This window comes from Acomys minous, assembly GCF_964271855.1.
Source record: "Acomys minous genome assembly, chromosome: 11".
Classification (NCBI taxonomy): Eukaryota; Metazoa; Chordata; class Mammalia; order Rodentia; family Muridae; genus Acomys; species Acomys minous.
In genome coordinates, this window is record NC_140492.1 from 43,653,916 (window position 1) to 43,677,080 (window position 23,165).

Below are 23,165 nucleotides of genomic sequence, written 5' to 3' on the forward strand. Positions count from 1 at the left end.
TCACACAGCGGTCGGTCATTCTCATCTCATTTTTCCCTCATTTATTTGTGTCTGTATGGGCCAGTGTCTCTGAAACTGGCTTTCCATTGGACATTTCCCTATCATTCCTTGAGTACTTTCTTTATGGCAGAGCCAGATATTTTTGCCACGCATGTGCTTTCCTTTCCAGTTTGCGAATCCGGTTTCTTAAAAGAACTGCTTTCGTTTTTTGGTTTTGTTTTTGTTTTTGAAAAATTTCTAAGTAGAAAATTTATATTTCAAGGTATGAATACAAGGCATTGCAGACTTGGAGTTGGGTAGTCACTGCCTCTAGACCAGTGAGTGGTCCTCAGCCTCTCTATCTGGCCAATGCTGTGACCCTTTAACACAGTTCCTTATGTTGTGGTGACCCCCCAACCATAAAATTATTTTCATTGCTACTTTGTGAATGCAATTTTTCTACTGTTTGTTATGAATCATAATGCAAGTATCTGTCTTTCCCACAGGTTTCAGGTGACCCTCAAACAGGGTTGTGATCCACACGTCGAGAACCGCTGCTCGAGACCCTTGCAGCACACACAACCAGGAAACGGGCTGGAAATATGGTTCTGTGGATAAACTGCTTGCTGTACAAGCATGAGGGTCCCCAGCTCCCACTACAAAGTCTGGTGTGGTCAAATGTGTTTGTGAATCCAACAGTGGGTCAGGCTGTTGGTGACATCCATGTTCAGTGAGAAACTTTATCTCAAAGTTAAGGTGGAGACCCATGAGGTAGACACTCACAGACATGTTGATTTCTGGCATCCATACTAAGACATAACCCAGGCAAAGCAGCTCCCAGGGCCAACAGCTGTGGTTCATGTTGTCTATTAGGCTCCTCCCCGAGGTGTAATGGAGGAGGATTTTAGACTTTCATGCTGTCAACCATCCCACTGTGAACTAGTTCCCTCTACAAAGAAACTGTCTTATTTGCCATTGTATTGGTTGCCATTCTTCTGGATGTAGTTTATGATAGACATCAATTTTCTCTTATCTAAACTTAGAGAGTTTTAGTGAATACAAAAGGTGTGTGTGTGTGTGTGTGTGTGTGTGTGTGTGTGTGTGTGTGAGAGAGAGAGAGAGAGAGAGAGAGAGAGGGAGAGAGAGAGATGTCTAAAAAGCAAGTGTTAAGAAAAAGAACAATTTAGGGGAGAAGAGTATTAGGAGCAAAAATGATTTTTATTATGTTGTTCGTAGACATAAAACATTCTTAAATCAGAATTTACTACCAAGCACTTTTTACTTCCTAAAAATAATGACGGGTATTTCTTGCTTTGTGATCCTCTCAACATTTTTTTTTCTTCCCAAGCTTAAGGCTGTTCTTTTTTGCTTTTTTGATATAGGATCTCATTCATTTCTGGCTGGCCTCAAACTCACTATATAGTCCAAGGTGACCTTGAACTTTAAAAAAAATTAATTTTGTATTATCTATCTATCTGTGTGTGTCTATGTGTGTACAGGTATGTCTAGGTGTGCACACACATGGACCATGAAGCTAATGTGGAGGTTGGAGGACCTTCAGGACCTTGGAATAAAGCTCTGGTTAGCGGGCTCGGGAGCAACAGCCTTTACCCACTGAGCCATCTACCTCTTCTGCTGCTACCTCTTGAGTGCTATATCACATGTGTGCATCACCAACTTGCTTATAGAGCGCTGAGGATCCAATCCTGGGCTTCCTGCCTGTTAGACAAGCACTCTGTGAACTGGCTATACTCTCTGCCTATAAGCTGCTCTCCAATGATGAGCATTTGGCCAATTTAGAAATTCTAGTCTAGAAAATAGCCGAGTAGGGTGCTTAAGAAAAGGGTGTCAGTAGAAGAGGCTTATCCTGGGACTTCTCATGGTAGCTTCTACAGAAAGTTGCTTAGCATGCTGACTCCACACTAAAGGGTGGCATGTAGACACAGGGACACACAACCTTTTCCTCATACAAGCAGTTGAGTCATACAACTAAACTATTAATTAAGCTACTGTACTTCACATGTCGACATGGACAGTGAACTAATAGTTTTCACAGTTACGAAAGGGGTAATTATCAAGTAGTTGCAGAGCTGAGGCAAAGGCAGCTGTCTTCCTAGGGAGAACTGCCCCCTATTCTCAAGGACCAGCTCCGGGCAGCATCAGAGGTGCTAGTCCTGTGTCAGTAGTTCAGGGTGTGACAGCATACACATGATATTTAGGTCATTTATACAAGGAATCCTAAGATAATGAGCCACCAGGCAGAAGTATGACATTGTAATGACAACAATGAACATGAAAAATTTTAAGTACTTTATTAAATACTATATTCATTGTAAAGGCTTTAGCCATCATGATCACCATGATACAATATATGTGCAAACATACTCATTGAACATGCCTGAAGAAGTATAAATTGTGTTTGGAAATCCATGCAACATTAAAAGACTCATTTATTATAAAAACAGAGACTTGGAAGCATGCAAGCCCACACATTTAATAGAAGTCTATTGCTGACTCTGGGGTAACAGCCGCATGCATGTCTCTAGTCATGTTGCACTTCTCTTTGAGCTTGGACTGCAGTAGAGTGTGCTCCACAACACCGATTCGAATGTCCATCTGAACCGTTTCTTGCTTCAGTTTGGTTAAGCTCTGCTTAATCTTCACCAAAGGAGCTGGAGAAGAGAAACAGTGTGGAATAAAAACGTTCATTTGGAGTATCAGTTTGCTAAAGAATTGCCTGCCATTTTCCTCACTTTGTCTTAAGCAATGCTCGCTGACACTCACACCGCTTTGCGATGGTATTGTAGACACTGAGAGTCGCAGGTTGGGAATTGGCTCAGTGTTTGAGCACTGAGGCTGAATTTTCTAACTTTTCTAGGAAAAGAAGTGCTAAGTGGATATTAAAGGATGTGCTCAACATAGTTTTGTCCACAGGCACAGGGGATAGAATAGCTAGAGAGGGAAGCAAGGTACATTTGAGATACAAATAATGAGCCCCTTGAAAACATTGCAAGAAAACCCCCATGCCCCACTCCAGAGTCCCAGGCTGCACACAGAGCATCTGAACTCTAGACAATCTTTCTGACATAAAAAGTCTGAGGTGATGACCACTGGCCTGGGTCAAACTAAACGGTTAGTAATGGAAGGTAATTACTGAGAGATTAATTCTTTGTTTGAACCAGCTCAGTCGGGGCTTCCTGAAAGGAGGGGAGAAAAACCTCAAGGGTCATCACATCATTGTCCTGGTGTCATTTGGGATATTCTTAAGGTCTTTTTGTATATAAAATGATGAAAACAGGGAAATGCATGTTTAAACACTGTCAGAGGAAAAGTACATTCTTAAATATATTTCCAGGCACAGCAAATTAGTACAAATCAATTAAATTAATATGAATCAAAATTAGAGAAAATAAATTTTCTTGATTGATTTATAACACAGTATTCTGATGACTAGACACCATTTTTGTACCATGTATTTCTCTTAAAACAAACAAAAACAGATTACTTATTTATATATTATTTATGTGTGTGCTCATGTGCCTGTGTGCATGTGTAGGGGTCGGCAGACAGATTTCAAGAGTTGCTTCTCTCCTTCCATTGTGAGATCGGAGACAAAACTGAGGTTGTCAAGTTTAAGTGGCAAGCACCTCTACCCACTGAGCCACACTGCCGACCCACACAGGCTCCATTGGCATTCCTTTGCAAAGCTTCTGGAGAGTGGCTCCCAAGCTCAGCCCCTCAGTGACCGTGTACTCACTGCCGTCCGTCATGCTGCTGCCCTTCTCTTCCATTTCTTGTTTCACCTTCTCTAATTCTTCTGTAACCTTTTATTGAAAAAAAAACCTTCTGTGGGTGCTGAGTTTTAATGAACCTTGAATTTTTTTTGAATGCCATATTGAGAAAAATCAGTTTAGATATAAGGAAATAAAACATTAAGAATATTCTCAACACAATTCAAATAAAAAAACAATGTATGCAGACACACCAAGCGTTTCGTTGTTTGAGAACTGCTTATAAAACACCAGCAAATTACTTTCACATTAGCTTTCTCACGCTGGGATATTATGGAATGAGAATCAAGTTGTTTGTAGTACGAAGCCCTCGCACTGTGCAATTATCACTAGCATTTACCATGCTGCTCTCCAACAATTAGTTATTAGTCAACACAACGTTACCAGAAGCCAGGGCTGCCTTCCTAGGGATCCCTCTCACTAGTGCAGTGAGTAGGAGACCACCGTTTCCCGGCCAGGCCAGTACGGAAACGCCTGCATCCTATGGTGAGATACAAAAGGGCTCTATTGCTTTCTCCAGGCCAGGAGTGTTGAACTCTAAGAGGCAGAAGTGCCGGTAAAAAGACTCCAGATGAAACTGTGCACTCGATGTCGAGATTATACTGCTGCAGCCACTGGTGGTGGAATTCTAGAGCAGCAGTATAATCTCTGAAATTATATGGGAAATCTAATCTCTGAAATTATATGGGAAATCTAATCTCTGAAATTATACAGGAAATATAACCTCTACACCTGACAAGCTGTTTTTACACAGCCTAGGGCTCCGCTGTGATTACTGTAACTTAGTAGGGCTTTCCTTGTGTTGTGCTGGTGAGTAAAACCTTCCCAGGGAATAAAGTGCTCATCCAGGCAAAGCAAATTAATTTCTTTCAGGCACCTGAAACATCACAACTGGGGACAACTCCAGACTCGTGAGGACTAAGTGGTCCCCAGACGCCCTTCAAGTATTCATTTACCAGACATTAGTGAGCGCTTTCCTGCCCAGGAATGTTTCATTTGCCCAGAAACACTACAGGACTAGAGTCTAAATATTTCTAATGTTATATTTAAAATAAACACTTCTGAAATACTCTTTATAAGAGAAACTTAACTCCTTCCTGGCCGACCAGTAAAGCTTATGAAAATTGTGCTGCTTTGTAACTATAGATAGTCTTATATCTTAGCCGCATGCCAGCTTCTGACATTGTAAGTCTTTGTTTTTGAACCTCATCATCTCCTAGGAACAATGAGGACATCAGTTCTTTCTTCTCCTGTAAGATCATGGAAACAAATACCGTGACACTCCACTATTTCAGAAGTTCCCGAGTGAGGAGGCTGTGAGTTTTCTCTAGTGTCCCTAGAGCTACACTCTAGATCACACACAGTGTTCGCAGCAATCACTGACAGTAGCTGTGTATCTTGAAGAGTCACATTACCACTGGCTACAGACTCCTCAGGTGGCGCTCCACCCACTCGTCTATTATTAATGACCATGTTAAATAGCGATTAGGAAGGTTATGGATGTGCCGATGATAAGAGCAAGTTTAATGATTAATTAAATCCAGCAACTTCAGCCATCTTAAGGAAACAAGAGATGGATAATTGGTTCTCTCGTTATTGAACTTCTGAAGGCGAAGACAGGAAGTTGGGAGAGGCGCTCCTTGAAATCAGCAGCAGCCAGCCAGTGGCTGGCTCTGCCGGCTGGGGCCCAGCTGACAGGTGAGCAGCAGAGGGCTGGTCCATACCTCTGACAGGAGTCTGGTCCTTTCCGTTACTCCGCCATTTCCCTGCTGGTAGCGCTCCCTTGCCTGAGGAGGAAAACACCACGTTTAACAACAAATGCCAAACAGGAGCAGAATTCTTAATTATGACCTCTGTGTATGTGCAGTTTCTGCCCAGCATTTTATGACACCCCCTTATTTGTGAATACATTTATGAAAGTGACATTTAACTGTAGCTATTTCATGTCCTTATTAATAGGCACCGTGCATTTAAGTGAAGCACTATACATGATGAACTACTGCAGCCTTCCCAGAGCAGCTGTGTAACTCGCATGGGCACAGTTGACAATAAAAACTGTCCTCTGCCCTCTCCAAACACGCTGGGAGGATGACACTCAGTCAATCTATTTTGTGTGCTATGCAAGAGAAAATTAGTTCTAAGAAGAAAAAAAAATCAATCAGAGTAGAGTATGAAGCTCAGCAATTAATAAGGATTAATAAAGTGGATGACAGTGCAGCCAACTAGAATATGTTCTCCGAAACTAATCTAGCAGTCAATTATTCAATATTAATGTTAGATACACAGTGTCTTTAACCAGAGGGCATTTTAAAAGTAAAAATGCTCATGAATTAATGTATATATAAGGGAATAATGAATTCAAAGATAATATAATAAAAAGTGAAAACTATTTTTAACTTGGTCTTTGAGAACTTCTGAAAATACAACTTATCTCAAACTTATTTTTATTTTATTTCTACAAGTATTCATTAAAATTGTGGTTCACAGACAATTTCCCACATGTATACAATGCGGCCCGGTCATTTGTGCCCATGGCCCACTCCCAGTCCCTCCCCACTAAACCCCTTATTTGCATGTATTCTACTGTAAAGCCAGGACATAAGGGTTTTCCTTATACATTCCCAAGGAAAGCTATGGGATTCCCATGGCTGTTTTCAGGAGCCAGGAATTTTATTTTTTGATCAAAATTCTAAACTGTTAAGAAATGAAAAATTGGTTTCATTTAATAACTAAATTGCTTGCCTGAGTCCAGCTTGATTTCATGCTCCTTAGAACACAGCTGTAAGTTGAGTGGCAAGAACTGGTTTTCCCACTGCCACATAAATGCAACCTATTCTTTGTCCTACTTCTATGGTAAAGAGTGTCAGGCAGCATCCTGTTCTAAGTCATGACTGCCAGCAACAAACCTGTATTTATCTAATGAAAATGAACAAGCGTGTTGGAGGACTCCTAGGGACAATCATTTCTATGGTGTACAAAATGGAGAGTTCTCTCCCCCTCCCTTGACTTCAAGTGGGCAGAGAAAGCATACACTTCTGTTGAAGAAATCTTTTAAACATTGTGTGTTCTTTGATCCTTTCACACATGGATACAGTACATTCAGAGCAGATCCACCTCAAGCCCCTCCCCCTCCTCATTTTACAATTCATAAACAAAAATGTGTTATATCAGTTTAGGGATTAGGGTCATGAACTGGAGTAGGTCCCCGGAAAGCATTCTTTAATTACCTCACTTAGCTGGGCTTGAGCCCCACGGTATTCCTGAACCAAGTGCTCAAGTTGATTGTTGATGTACTTTTCTCGGCTGCCAATCTTTTCCAGAGTCCTGCCAATTTCATTATGGAGCTTGTCCAAAAACCCCTAGAAATACCATGAGATTTTAGAAGATAAAAGAATAGTTTTTCAAAACTGGTAAAAAAAAAAATGAGGTAAATTTTCTTCTAACCACTCCATGAATGATCAGTCATGTGTACAAAAGAAGACAGTTTGAAACTTCAACAGTAAAGTTTATGAGGAGAAGTGCTTTAGCCAGAACCAGATGTGATGGTTCGTTCAGTCCTGCAGTCCCAGGGCCCTGGAGGCTGAAGCAAGGGAGCTACATCTGGGTTGCACATGGGTCCTGTCTTCAGAAAGGAAGAACCTGGCAGTGTCCCTCATTGTAATAAGTTGTATATAAACTGAAAAATCAAAGCAGCTAAGGAATAATATGACTTCCTGGAGCTGGTCTGGTCTGGGACGCACAGCTTTGCACTCAAATTGCTTCTTTGCAGCATTGTCTGAAGATGCCACCTCTGCCATTGCAACAAGGCTGGGAAAGCTTCAAGTCCTAGTCATTGTTAGCCTTGGGTTCATGCAACCTTGGTAATCAGGAGAAAGAGTGATGTGTCCCTAAAACGTCTTATATATATGTGTGTGTGATGTGTGATGTGTGTGTGTGTGTGTGTGTGTGTGATAGTCATGTATATATTTAAAATCCAAGTACAAATGGCTTGTAGGAATGTACTGCCATGTCTGACTATAAGCAGATTTTATTTAAGCAGCCTGCTTTACTTGCTGTAAGCACTGGGGCTGTAGGATGTGATGTGGTGCATCCAATCATTTCCTGAAAGATAAGGATTATATCTCTTTTACTTTCATGCATTGCCACAATAAGTCCAGATGCATAAATCTGGTTTTTGTTTGTTTGTTTGTTTTGCTTTTTTTTTTTTTTTTGGTCTGTAGTAACTCACATACCTTGGTCTCCTTCAGAGCAGATTCAATCCCACTCTTGTGCTGGTGCATTTGGTCAACGTGGACCCTCCAGTCCTATTGGTATAAGCACATAGAGAAAAAGAGTGAAAATCCCACGTTCTCTCCTTCCACTTGTCTGTTGTGAGGTTGTGTCCTTTATCGTTATTGCTTGGTAGCTGTCCTATTTTAGGTGGCAGAGTCCTATATATAACTTGTAATCAGAGTGTGAAGAAATATGTATAGGGCACTTTAGGATAAAAGGTCCTAAGTAAATGTAAATTATTTTATGTGTTCACAGAGTGATGTCTGATAATTTGAATACAAATTATTCCTGCACTGCTGGTGGTTAATATTTATGACTACCCATCAAAATGAAAAAAATCTAATTATTAGCAAAGAAATACTTGCTTAAGCAGTAACAATTATGTTTGCCAGGAGCAACTCGCTTTACTCAAGTATCATGTATCAAAGATTAGTTTGTCCCTTGGAAATGAAAGTGGGCTTTCATCCAGATGTCTTCAGCAAGAATTTTGAGCCTTGTCCTTAATGAAGGAAGTTTGCACTGATTACTAGAGCCCACTGCTGGTGGAGTACTCTAAATCGATGTCAACTACATAATCCCCTAAGGACACCTTCAGGTTATTTCAGCTTATAGCATTTTAAGTAAGCACCTTATATGACTTCAGCAGTGCACTCATGAGAGGTGAACTGAAGTGGTGGGACTAGGCCGTTCTCACTCTCACAGTCTGCATAAATCGACAGGCTTGCTTGCTGTATCTACGCAATTTCCTGAAGACAAAAAAATGTGAGCAGTTCACCCTACTGACTTTCTTACTTTGAAACACGCCCATGGTAACAGGGTGGAAAAGTGTCCTGGGTGCTCCAGACATACGAGATATCAAGCTACAATATGTCTCAGCTGCAAAGAACCTCAAGAAACACCTAACCTCACACCTAACGTCCCACAGCAAAGCAACCAGAGGCCTGGTCACAAAAGGGGCATAGCTGAGGTCACAGCGGTCTAAGTTCCTGCCTGACACATACTGCCAGTTCAGCGGTGAGGAGAGGACAACTGGCCACCCCACACTAGTGAGAATGGCAAAACACAGAACAAGGGAAAGCACTACCCTTTTCTGGATCTTTCTGCATCATGAGAAAAATATGTCAAGATATAAAGGTTGGAAAGGACTTTAGAGATTAGCTCCTCACCAATTTAACAGTTAAGTATGTCAACATTTCCATTTTCTAGCTGAAAGACTCTTGACTGTGCAGACCTAGCAAAGGACAAGGCCTTCCCACTCAGCAGCCTACGCTGGAAAGGTAGGTGCACAAGTGAGACAGGAACCCAGGCAGCATGGGCAGCACCTCCATGGAGGAGAGTGGGCCAGTGAGCATCATATTTCATCAGAAACTAAGATCTAATACCTCCCAAAATTATTCATATACCTAGGCTCCAAAAGAGCTTTTAGAAGTATTTACATGTTCTCTCTCTCTCTCTCTCTCTCTCTCTCTCTCTCTCTCTCTCTCTCTCTCTCTCTCTCTCTCTATCTATCTATCAATTTATGGCTTTGTTATTCTCCAGATAAATGTATGCAGAAACACACACAAACTCTTGTCTATCACACACATGGTCCTAATTTACTCTAATTAAAATATTGAAGATAGTTTGTGGTTTCCTTTTTCTACCCGGAACTATATATACAAATATATTTCTACAAGCATCGGCGTTCAAAATTTTTTGTGAGACACAACACTTGACTCATCCATGTTAATTATGGTAACTTAAATTGGTATTTAAAAAGTCATTTGATATAAAACTCTGCAGAGGCACTAGAATGTCTGTGGAACCTTAAAGCACTAGGATACGTAAGAGGAGAGGGAAGCAATGTCAGGTGGGAGGGGTAATGCACACAAGAAAGACATAAGGAACATGTCAGTGCGGGTCTCAAGTTTAAAACACAAAATTCTGGAGTAGGGAGGTAGAAAGGATTGATCAGGGAGAAACAAAACCAAGGAGGTAGATTAAATCACACCAGGCCTCTGTTTCTAACAACTGAGAAGAATGGCTTCCACTGTGTGACCGTGTGGACAGTGGTATGCAATTTAACATTTCTGGTTTGAAGTTTAAGGTTGTCTGTGTTTTGAAACAGTGACAGGTTAACGGACCCAGCAGGAAGTCAGGGTTCTGAGGATGCTGGGAGAGCAGTGAGGAGGCAACGCAGTGTCCCAGCTCACATGGACCAGGACGGAAGAGAAGAGAAGCACCCTAAGGACACTGCAGAGCCGTGACAGGCAGGGCCTTCTCGCCAGGTGAAGGGTGCGTGCAGGGGGCTCTGGGGCGGGGAAGTAGAAAGATAACCATTGAGGGCTCTGGGCCGACAAAGGAGCGAACTAATGAGTAATGCAACAGGTAACAAGGACGGGACAGACTTCAGGGAAGCCAAAAATATCAAGGAATTTGGTTTTGGATGTTCTCTAGTTTTTTTAAATAGACAAAGTACAAAACTAGTTATGATTTAGAATTATCTGCCAGAAAAATCCAAATATGTATCTTATTAAAAATCTCCACGGACATATTTCCTGATGAACATTGATTTTTTTTGAAAAAGCAAACAAATTTTTAAAAATATTTTTATCTTTTAATTCAGCAACTTTAACTTCAGAAAACATTCCCATCCTAAACTGGAAACATACACACAGATTTATGCAAATTTTTTCTGTTAAAGTAAAACACCAGAAAATAGTATTGTTAATTTTGTATCATTCATTCTACTATTAAAAATAATGCACACAGTGTCAAGTTATTTTTATAAGGCTCAAAACCAAGAAGAACTCAGCAACACACTGTTCAGAGACACACGCAGGTTAAAATACCCAGAGGAGGAGGAAGCTGCTACAAACAGTCCACACACTTGAGGATGGTAGCTCCCATGGGTGGGGGAAGGACACTACACAGCAGGGCACATATCTGAGACCTTTAGGGTGCTCAAAACCCAAGCCAGAAGGTGGGCTGGTTTTATTTTTGAAACTCTGTATCTTGTGTTACATGTACATTAAATGCTAAGTTTATGTCCCTTTAAAGATCAGCAAAAATATATGCTTAATAGCATAGAGATAATAGAAAATACAGTCTTAAAACTAGGCATTTAAACTAATAAAAGTTACTATTATATATGTTAAAGTATATATATATTATGGGTGTGCTTGTGTGCTTTACATTAATACATGGATTTAAATATAGAATAATTTAAGTTTCATTTTTATTCTTTAAGGTGTTCTAAGCTTCCTAGAGAATTTTATCACACTAATTATCAGTAGAAAAAGGCAGGGGAAAGAATCTCATAGTTGTCCAAGAAGTTCCTGAAGAGGTTTTAAGATAGATATAGTGGGAAAAAAGTGTAACTATAACTGTGACACTTTGAAGACAGGAATATAAAAGGGGGAAGGCACACATCTGAGAGCCGACAGCTGAGATGGTGGAAAGCTGTACTAAGGTTTGCGTGGTAAGACTGGAGAACTGATGGGCTTTAATGCTGTATAAGGATGTGAAGCCTACCTGCATGCTAGAAATAAGTAACATTAAAAGGAGCTATTCAACAGTGCCGGCAATTTGAACACCAGTGGAGAATGCATTAAGTTACAGCCACTTTAATATAACTTTGCATATTTAAAATGTAAAGGTTTGGAGAGATAAGTAGATAATGTGATCCCTTCAAATCCATTTTTTCCATCTCTATAGAGCAGTGGTTCCCAAACTTCCTAATGCTGAGACACTTTAACATAGTTCCTCATGTTGTGGTAATCCCCACCCATAAAACTATTTTGTTGCTACTGTTATGAATTATAATGTAAATATGTGATATACAGGATATCTAATATGTAACCTCTGTGAAAGGGTCATTTGACACCCCTGAAAGGCCGAGACCACAGGTTGAGAAGCACCGCTATAGAGCTTTATAGCATTTGCTGGCTGATACTGGAGGAATGAACTGGTCCACTGATGCTGGTCTAGGCTGTGTGGTTCTTTTCAGTAGAATGGAGGATTGTATAGGAGTTGGGTGAGGTGTTCATCTAAGAGAGGGCTGGTTCCATCTTCTGACAAAGTAAGGAGGCTGCCTTACTCAGAAGTTTTCAGCCTGAGCTTGTGACTGAGAGGTGTGCAGCCTCACTGGAGTTAAGCTGCAGCTGATTGACCACACATTAGCAAAGATATCTCAACTGAGGACGACCTGCTACTGTTAGTGTGAGCCATGGTGGTTTGGAGGGGTTTTTTTTTTGTTGTTGTTGTTTGTTTGTTTGTTTGTTTGAGAAGAGATAATTACATACCTTTTTCTTTCTCTTTTTTCTTTTTCTTTTCTTTTTTTTGGGGGGGTTTGTTTTTGGAGACATGGTTTCTCTGGGTAGCCCTGGCTGTTCTGGAACTGGTTCTGTAAGACCAGACTGGCCACAATCTCAGATATCTGCCTGCATCTGTCTCCTGAGTGCTGGGATTAAAAGGCATGTGTTGCCACCACCTGGCAACATATACACTTTTTATAGTGGGAAAAACTAGGAGTTAGATAGGTTACAGGAACTTTCCAGGGTTCTGTCTAGAAAATGTACTTCCAAACCGATGGATTTTCATGTCATATGACTTTCTATGTGACAAAACAGACTGCCAAGAGACTCTAAGGTTAAACTAAGAGCTCTTTCTGCTCTGCATTCAGTGAGCACCGTGAGCTCCTGAAGCCCCCGGCCCCCATCCTAAGTACTCAGGCATGTTCTTGTGTTAAGCACTTGTCTGTTGATGATCAGTGCCTCACTTAGCTTTATGAACTGTCTCTCGATGGGATGGGGGAACAGCAGTGACCCAGCACATCACTTCTTTAGGCTCACTTTCTATTTGCGGTGCTCATGACTGAGCCCTGGGCCTCGAGCATGCTGGGGACCGGACCATTCGCTCTTATTCCCAGGCCCTCAGGCTGGACATTTTTCAAAATCTTCTCATCCAAAATCTCATATAACTTTACCATTTGTGAGGGGTAAATAACAAATGTATTGTAAGCATAATCTCTCTCCTCACTCTAAATTCTTTGACACTAAATTAAGGCTGTGAAGCATCATCTATGGCCAGTGATTCACAGTGCAGCATACCATCAAATGGATGTGATCTGGCCGCGCAGCTGTTAGGTGACTGTGGTGGCTCCGAGGGTCTCTGGGCTGAACTTGAGCAGAACACCACTTGATTGGTCTCTTTTGCATATGTAGATTCAGCTAAGTTTCCTTTTATTTTTTTGGTGGGGGCATTTCGTGTCAATGACTAAAAGCTTTTCTCTGAAACTATCAGGGAAGGGAGGCAAAGATTAAACTGTGAGTTAGGGTTGGCTGTTTATCCATAAATTAGCTTCATTAACATATAACTTGTAAAACGTCAGACTCACCCTTCCATCTTAGATTTAAATTGGGCATCCTTGCTCATGGAAAGACACAGTGCTAAAGAAAGAAGTCTGGCTACACAAAAGGCAAAGCAGGAGCCTTCTGTGTGCTGGGATGTGTTCTTCCAGGCCTATGAAAAATCCATGGTGGCACACAGAAGAACGCACAGGTTCACAGGGTCCACAGGAAGCTTTTGCCTCTCGCCTCACAGCAGGGACAGGGCCTGAGGCGCTGCTGTGTCTGGAATCAGTACCTCGCAAGAACAACAATGGGGCCTCTGTTTCGCTATCTGCCTCTTCTCTCTGTCCTCACTGTCTGCCCCAGTTCCCCCGGATAATTAGCAGTGCAATCTCCATGCAGTGCTGCTTTGCAGATGCATTTTGATAAACACAACAGTGTGTACTAGGGCTCTTCTGGCCTCTGTTTGAGATAGTTAATCTCATTTTCCCCATCACGGCTTAGTTTCAATTCAGAATTTCTCTGGAAGTTTTCGTGGTTACTGTAGTGGATAAGAAAAGAAATCCTGTACTTGAGCTCACAGGCTGGGACACAAACTGAGATTGTTTGATTTTCACAGTTTATCTTAATTGAAAACAAAACCAAATGTCCTTTTCTGTCACAGACAGATTCCCTTCACCTCAAGCAGTTGCTTTCGTTTTCTTAAGCTGTCCCTTAATTTCAGGCAAAAAAACAACAACAACAACAGCAGCAACAACAACACCCCAGAGATCCTGACAACCCCCTATTTAAACATGCACACTGAATGAAATAATTTCCTGTTGTTTTGCTGAAGTATAGACTGTGGGGAATCGTGTTGCTTCTAACCTGCTCCAGATGAACGCACTTGATAACCCTGCTAGGACTATTTCTAAAACAAAAGTACAACTTGCAAAGACAGATTAGGGACGCCCCTACCAAAAAATGAGCTTCAGTAGCTATGTTTGTGTACACAGACATGTATACACATGTATGCATACACATACATATATAATGCACATATACCCATACATACGTACATAATACATGTATACACATGCATCTACACATACATATATAATACATACTCATATACACATGTACATAATACGTATATACACATGCATATACATACATGCATAATACACATACACACATACATAATACATGTATACACACATATACACACACATAGACATGGTCCACATAGCCCCCTAGAGAGTGGCACTATTAGGAAGTGTGGCCTTGTTGGAGTAGGTATGGCATTATTAAAGAAGGTATGTTTTTAGGGGATGGGCTTTCAGATCTCAGAAGCTCAAGCCTGGCCGTTGTGTCACTGTCACTTCCTGCTGCCTGAGGATTCAGATGTAGAGCTCTCAGCTACCTCTCTAGTACCATGTCTGCCTGCATCCGGCCATGCTTCCTGCCATGATGATAATGGACTAAAACGACTGAACTAGAAGGCAGCCTCAATGAAATATTTTCCTTTCTAAGAGTTGCTGTGGTCACGGTGTGTCTTCATAGCAATAAAACCCTAAGATACAGACATACATTGGGCGCTACTTATTGTTTTAAAATTATCTGTATTAGTAGTAGTATTACCGGCTAGCAATCAATTAAGACACTGACACTTGTTATATTTTAAAATAGCCTTAGTTAACCTGGGGCAGGGCAGATATTAATCCTCTAAACTATTTCCCATAGTGGGGTAGGTATGTGATACCGGCCCCAATCCTATGCCATCTGTTTCCAATAACTTCTATTAAGCTACCTCCCATTTATAACCCCAAATACTTGCTCATGTTCTTCATCTGGGCTGGATTCTCCATCCATGCCAGCCATGTGCTTCTCCTCCATCTAATCCACGGCAGCCTTCCTCTCTTCCCTTCAGGTCTCTCTCCTTCCTCCTCATGGTGGGTCTTTTTCTTCCCATAATTGCTCTCTCTCCCTTAGCCACACCTCTATCTTCTCTGCCCTGCCCAGGTGGGATGGCCTTTTGTTAATCAAAAGGTGGATCACAGAGCCAGCAAGCAGTAATTAGCATCAAAATACATTAGACCATCCCCCAACACATACATACATACTACATGCACACACACACACACACACATATATACATTTTGGCTAGTCAGAAGCCTTACTGCTTCTTTGCTTTAATTGTAGAATATGATCTCAACAGTCACATGGATCCAGTGCTGTCTTTAAATCTAATGAAGCCATCTACAATGTTAACAGGCATAACATTTAATATACATGTAAGCATTATGCTAAGAACTATTGGAATGTCAGTACATACATTTTGTTTGAAGATGCAGATACTTTTAAATAGCTACTTTTAATTTAGCTACTTTTAAATAGAAGCCTCCAGTCATATGGGTAAATGCATTGTTGAGCACAAACCTACACAGGACTCTCAAAACATAAGATTCACAATGAGCGAGGACAAGAAGACCATGGGTAAGGATGACTTTAATCTTATTTGTGGTAACAATCTGGATTTTTCACAGCTTCTAAACCTTAGAGTCTAAAGTCTCAAGCTGTGGGGCTTGATTTCTAGGAAGCATTAGGAAGGGTAGAAACTTGTAAGTGGGGCCTCGTGAGAGATCTTTGGGCCACTGTGTGCAGCCTCTTGCAAAGGGCAGTAGGGTCCCAGCCTGTTCTCTCTCCCATGCTCCTGCCATGAGGCAAGCTGTTTACCACACTTCTGGAACAAAAGTACAACATGATCTGCTGCCGCCCAGCAGCAACAGGGCAACGGAAAGCTCCTGGGCTTTTGTCCAAACACGCCTTTCTCTTTATAAGCTAGCTATCATGCTTTTGTTATTCTAAGACAGAGTTAACATGGGTTTTAATATTTGAAAATTTACAAGAGTTAATCTATATATTAACTGTCATAAAAATGGATTTAAAGTGTTCACGGGATCAGCAAATACAATTAAACACATTCTCATTAGGAAATATCCAGATCCAGATGGCTTGATCAGTGAATTTCCCCAAACATTTAATTAAATAGGAAAGAACAAGCTTGTACAAAGTCTATTGCAGAGTAGAAAGAAGGGAGAAAAGGAGGGGAAAGAAGGGAAGGAGGAAGGGGGGTAGTTGGTTTCATGAGGCCCATGCAGCATTAGATTAAAGCTTAACAAAGCTCTAAAGCCAAAACCAACCAATCAAACAACAAATCATGGATAAATCCCTTTTATACCTCTTATAAATGTTATACATGTACTAAACAAAATATTAGCAAATTAAATGTGGTGATGAAACAGATAAAAAAGATAATAACTTATGTTCAATCTGAATTTGCATTTGAATTTATTTCAAAATGAAATGTTGGTTTCATACTAAAAAAAATAATACTTAAAAGGGTGATGTGAGCAAGTTAGCCAGTGAGGGAGCTTGACATACTTTCCTCAACACAAAAGGATCAAAAATTAAACAAAACAAAACAAAACAAACAAAAAAACCAAAAAAAAAAAAAAAAACCTGTTCTTCTCTGAGAAGGTTTGAGGAAGGTTATTGAAGTCTAGTAGGGATGTGGCAGATACGGCTTTAGAAAGGAAGCAGCAAAGTACATACCAGCCATCCTGTTTCCTTAGTCTAATTTAAACCCAAATCAAGAGGGACTTCGTATGGCAGCAACTGGGTTAACAGGAGGGCAATATAATTTCCTATTGATACTGTGGATTCTTGAAACATTTGTTACTTGAGCACCTTGCAACCATCCCTCAGAGGTCTGAGTACAGTTTAGGCAGTGATGAGTGACACAAGCTCCTTCAGTCGCCAGGACAAAGAGTTAGCTTATGTTGTGTCTTCTCAAGGCCATTATTCACAGAACCATCCTGAGAAGTCGGCACCCTTGGCACTAGAAAGCAGCTGCAGAGCTAGACTCAATGAGATACTGGGAAGCAAGTGTAACTCCACCAAGCCAACCACAGCCTTTGCAAGAGTACTTCTGTTGCCCTTGATAAACAGCAGGTGCCCTCCCTCTTTTAGGCCACTAGTGTGGTCCAGATCATGGGGCCAACAAACACTAATAAGCATCCTGTTTCTGATGTCAGGAACACTGACTGTATCTGCCAAGGACCAGAATGGCCTGATCCTCCATGGAGTGTTAATGCATACAGTAATGTGCATACATTAATATTATAGGTAACCCATCTTCACTATTAAACCTGCTATATCATGTCTACCAGACCCTGTCTGTGCCGCCCTTCAGAGAGTGATGGAGACCCAGCTTCACTGATGGCTGTCACTCTGAGACCACTGGTGACCTGACATCCAAAACAGCTACATCTCAGCTGAACAGGTAGTAGCTCATACTCCTGCAGCTGAGGCCACTTAATTTCAGGCATTACACCTGAAGAATATATTCAGTGACTATATTACAAGACCCACCTGAGACTCAAGTCAATGTGCCATACACAACCGATACCATAGGACACGTTGCCAAGAGAAAGCCTTTTGCTACAACCGCCCTCTTATGATTTGACAACAAACCTGATGCCCAAGTCACATATGTACAATATGAAAAAGAAGGTTAAACCATGCCTGCAATGGAATAGGACCAGATGTGTTGTCTGAAAAAACAATTCCAAATAATGACTTTAAAGGGAGTTTAATGAAGTTTAAGAAATTTCGAAAGTTCAATAAAAAATGGAAAAGAGCTTTAATCTGAACAAGAAATTTAGCAAATATAAACAAATCTCAATAAAATATGAGATATAATAGGCTAAGTTCAGATCCTCAACCAAGACTGAGCGTATAGGCCCTAACTGTAACTCCAGTGTTGGGGTTTGGGGCGCATGAGTGGAGACAGGCAGATCCAGTCAGGTTAGCTAACATACTGAGCTCCAGGTTCAGATTTCTTTGTTTCAAAACAGATTGTATTTAAGTATGTTTACAAGTATGTATCTATGTATACACACACACACACACACACACACACACACACACACACACACACACACACCTCTCACCATGATCAAATGAAATCTATCAAACCAGCCTAACAGCTCTGTGGATAAAGGGTCTTGCTGTGCAAGCCAGCCTGGTAACCTAAGGATAATTTCTGGAACTCATATTAAGGTGGATGGAGAAAAACAATTCCATAATGTTGACCTTTCACCTCCGAATACACATTGTGGCACGAATGCTCCATGTAATGTAGACACATACAGCAGCAGTGGCTGTCTAAACAATATCTGCAGAAAATCAAGTCAGTCAACATCCTGACAGGTGAGGGAGGGCAAGGAAGCCTCTACCCCTAGCAGAGTAGGTAGTGAGTTGATAGTTTCTAGGAGGAGAGTGAGTTTTCTTTAGGAGTGTGGTCCATGGTAGGTTGATCATGATTCAGAGTGTCTCCCAAACCATGTGAATATAACCCAGTATTACTTGGGCTCTGTGAGTTCTTAATCAATAAAGAGAATAAGAAGTTGAAAGGGGCACATGGCGTGGGGATATAGAAGTTGGAGCAATGCATAAAGAAAGTGCATATCATCACACCTGGATGCTTTGTAGCATTAACAAGAATGGGGATTTGGCATCTGTAGTAACTTCGGTGGAATAGGGGATATTACGGTAAGTGGACTAAGCCTCTGCACCAGTCAGCTTCTCATCAGTTTGACAAATGACTTAAGAAAACCAAGGTAAGGAAGAAAAAAGGCTTTCTCTTGCCTCCTGGTTTTAATCCATGGCTGGCTGTTTTTACTGCTTTCAGACTTGTAGCAAGGCACAAGTGTCCACCAGGAGCCTTCGAACACATACTCTGTGGGCAAAGAGGCAACTATTGTGCATACGTGGAGCGTATGTTGTAGGTGATTTGCTTCAGAGACTGTGGGAATAATCACCATTAGGAAAGACCGCTTTCTTTGGGAAGTTCCTCTCTTCTAGCTGTTCTTCTCATTGTAGAGACACATCCAGCCATGCACACAGTGGCAAAGCATGGCTATCAGCGCAAGCAAGCTACCCACATACCGGCCTATAACTGAATTCGAGCTGGAGATCGAGTGTCTAAAGGTAGGAACTAGTTGACCAATCCCACTTGTCACTGTACACAGAGGTTGTCTTTACTGACCACCATGGGCTCCTGGAGCTTCCACATGTTAGCTAAGGCCTGGTACGGCTATGCCACACTACACTCCTTTTATATGACTACACAGACCTTGGCGAGGGCTTATAGGCTTCAGAAAGACTAGAGAAGAGATCTCACAAGGCAAATACTCAGAGGTCAAGTTAGAAGTGAGTATTTATTTCCTGTGACATTGAGGAGCCACTGCGGAGAGCTGATAAGTATGCTTGACACTTGTTCCAGCTTGTTTGCCTGCTGTGACAAACATCATAACCAAGGGCAACCTAGGGAAGGAGAGAATTCACTTCATCCTACACTTCTAAGTCACAGTTCGTCACAGACAAGAGTCAGGGCAGGAACCCATGCAGAAACTGAAGCAGAAACCGTGGAGGAAGGATGCTTACCAGATCATTCTCTCTTCTTGCACAACCCAGGACCACCTTCCCCAAAGTCCCACTGCCCATAGTGGCTGGGGCCCTCCCACATCAATCAACAGTCAGGGCAATTCTCCATGGACAAGGCCACAGACCTTTCTGATGTGGACAATCCATTGTGACTCTCTCTTCCTATGTGACTCTTGGTTTTGTGTCAAGGTTGCAACAAGAGTTCCACCTAAGTTTAAGAATCTGCTGATCAAAACTTAGATCTCAGACTGACAGTCAAAATCCTTCTAGCAAACAAACAAAAATATGCCCATCTTTTCCATTTTAAAGGGCCAAGAAACATAAAGTATTTCTCTGTTATAAAGAGACAGGCAAAAATAATGGAACAAAAACCATGGGAATAAAATTTTGTTCAAATAATAAGAAATTTCAAATAAAACACAGTAATAATGAGAAAGATTCTAACACTGGATTGGAAAAAATGAGTCAAGCCAATAAAACCTACGTTTTGTAGGAAGGTCCATGTAACAAATGGTTTCTGCTCCAATTCATATTTTATATTGAGCAATTCAAGGGAAACATTAAATCATACTTTACAATAATGAAATATTTAGGCAGTCTAGACATTTTAATTATAATCAATATATATTAATTCAGCACTCTCAATCACAGGTGTCTCTCTGAGGTCTGCAGGCAGTGAGGCAGTGGTTTCCTGCCTTCGCAGTATTAACAAAGCACACAGTGTTCACTGGTTCTTTCCTTGTAATCAGCCACCAGTTAATGCTCTTTAGTTACAGCTAATGGTAATCACAGAGCCAAATCTTCTTTCTTCGACTTTAATTTGTGATATATGGGCCCTTTACTTGAGCCAGTTAAACATCCATCACACTCAGGGTAAACAAAAAGGAAGGCATCATCAGCCACGTTCAAACAATACCCCGAGTGTTGAACAAGATGATGATGGAAGTAACTGAAGATCTGGTTGCTGATGAGGGAGACTGACTTAGTCTCCACCCCTTTGCTGTGTTGTATTGTTCAGTATAACTTTAAGCACAATAACCTTTCCCTCCATCTGCTATCTATTCATGATCCACATGCAACAAAGAGAATACAAAACCAAAGCAAACAGCTGACCTTGCAAATACAACTTCCAGTCCACAAAATAACATCTTGTTTGAAATAATACAACGGTCCCAAAGAATAGCTGCTTTGTGCAATCTCCTTTGAAGAATGCTAGCTATAAAAGTCCATCAGCGAGTATTTTCCCTCATTCTGAGATGATGTGGCAGTTGAGTAATCATGCAGGCTGTTCTAAAAATGTATGTGTGTCTAGTTAATTTAGGCAGTTTATTTTGATAGCATTCACCTCTTTTTGATTATAGCAGGTGTTTCAAGGATAAATTTTTTGAAAATTGTATTTTGTTTAAACAACAGCAGCATGTACATTTATGGCCCTGTTATATTAAAAAGCATTTATTGTCTGGCAGCGATAGATACAATTACAAACATTTGTGACAGTAATTGGAGCTATTACTACTGCATGGGGCCTCATGGAGATCAACTTATTGCCACCTGTATTTACATTTGTTGCTATAATTGTAAGAGCTGACTTTTTAAATTGGGTGTCTTATTTTTCTTTAAATTACATGAATATTTTTAATAGAATGTCTACCAGAAAATCTCGAAGAATTATAAATGTAGTTTCTCCTTTATGCAAATAGCAGGCAGAATCCTATTTTAATAATGATCATGGACATGAAGTTCATCCGTGTACTCCAGCTCACAGAATTTATTATATCTCTTGGTATGTGAGTGTGAGGATCTTATTAATATTTCCTACCCCAAAACCAGAGTGTAAGTTTTAAGTTATGCTCTTATTACCAAACTATAACAATATATAAATATTTAGAAAGGCTAACTTTTGCTAACACCTTTTCATGCTGTATCTAAATGCAGTGATAGGCATTGGGTGAAAGACACTCAACTCTCCATTGCCGTGGAATGAGGGAGGTGCTCTCCAGTGCTCGCAGGTACAGATGTGTCTGCAATAATAAAAAGAGGGAGCCTACCCCTGTAAGTTTCTGCAGAACTTGGCTTGCAATTTGAGGAGACAGAGATCTAATATAGTAATTCTGTGCTCCCTCTGGGTTCATTTAAATGGAATTCTACCTGCTGATTAATGAAGGGCTCTCTTCTCCCTCTTAGGTTTTAGCTCTCATGGTGACCAAGGAGCCCAAAGGCTCAAAACTATTGCAGTGATTTTATCCCAAGCACAATGACTCTTCCCAAAAGGTCTCCTGCTGTAAGTCACCCAAGGCAACACCTGAGTGCTTTATTTACTTTAAAACAAAATTCAATTGCTTGGAGTTGAACTTTAAAGTTTCAGGTTCCTTTTACAATGGCAATTTGAGATGCTGCAGAACAGAAAGGGGTGTAGAATCAGTTTAGTGACTCAAAGGTTTGAAATAATTAGAAATATATGTTGTAATATTTCCAAAGCCTTTAAAAATAATCACTTTATCTAAACTCCTTGTAATGAATCTGAAGATTTACATAATTACTAGAAGCATTTTGGCAAAAGGAGAGAGGTACCTACCTACCCAACTATCTCTTAGAAAAACAAAGCAGGAAACATTTAATTATAATTTGGAAAAAATCTATTTAAGACATTAATCAAAATTTTAATTACTATATCCATAGGGCATTGAAGCATATTAGAACATTTGTTCATTCCATTAAATACCTAATATTAAATCATCGTTATGTACAATCTCTTAGAAATAAGCACTGCATAACTGAAGAAAAGGGCCTAGGCTAAAATTCAGTTAAAAACTGATTTCACACTTCCTCTTTTTCCTTATTTTTGAGGAATAAGAATAGATATTAGTAGTATTTACTTAGTTCCTCTTGTAAGACAAACAAAATACCCTTGAAATGAAAAGGAATTCCTCTAATAGAGAGTAATAGGACGGACGGTTTTAAGAAGTCGTTTCCCTCGGGTCAAAGAATATACAAATGAACAACGACAATACCAACATACACACAAAACCAGTATTCTAATCCACCATGTGCAGCATCTGGTCCAAGAAGACAAGCACAGGCTCTGTAGGAATTATCCCTACATAAACTTGGTCAGTCACTTCAAAGTTAGGACCACCCTTTAGACAAAGCCAATATCCTCCCAGTTAGGGTTTGCACCATTTGTACTGTCCACAGGCTCTGGCCTCTCCTGGAAGACGTCATCTGAGTAAACCCGTGGGGGGATTATCTTGAGTATGTCAACTGACAACAAGCTCACCGTGAGTTGTGCCCACTCCCTGCCTGG

The 23,165-nt window shown here is 40.7% G+C and overlaps 1 protein-coding gene across 1 annotated transcript in view; it reads right to left on the minus strand.

Annotated features, from left to right (window-relative positions):
- Positions 1 to 2,266: 2,266 nt before the first annotated feature.
- Positions 2,267 to 23,165, minus strand: part of IFT57 (intraflagellar transport 57) — a 55,626-nt gene continuing 34,727 nt past the window's right edge. Inside the window, exons 7-11 of the mRNA XM_084801990.1 lie at positions 8,003 to 8,074; positions 6,998 to 7,129; positions 5,495 to 5,557; positions 3,737 to 3,803; positions 2,267 to 2,651 (exon numbers count right to left, since the gene is read on the minus strand). Coding sequence (XP_084658116.1) covers positions 2,473 to 2,651; positions 3,737 to 3,803; positions 5,495 to 5,557; positions 6,998 to 7,129; positions 8,003 to 8,074 — 513 coding nt within the window. The 3' untranslated portion in view covers positions 2,267 to 2,472. The remainder of the gene's footprint in view (positions 2,652 to 3,736; positions 3,804 to 5,494; positions 5,558 to 6,997; positions 7,130 to 8,002; positions 8,075 to 23,165) is intronic.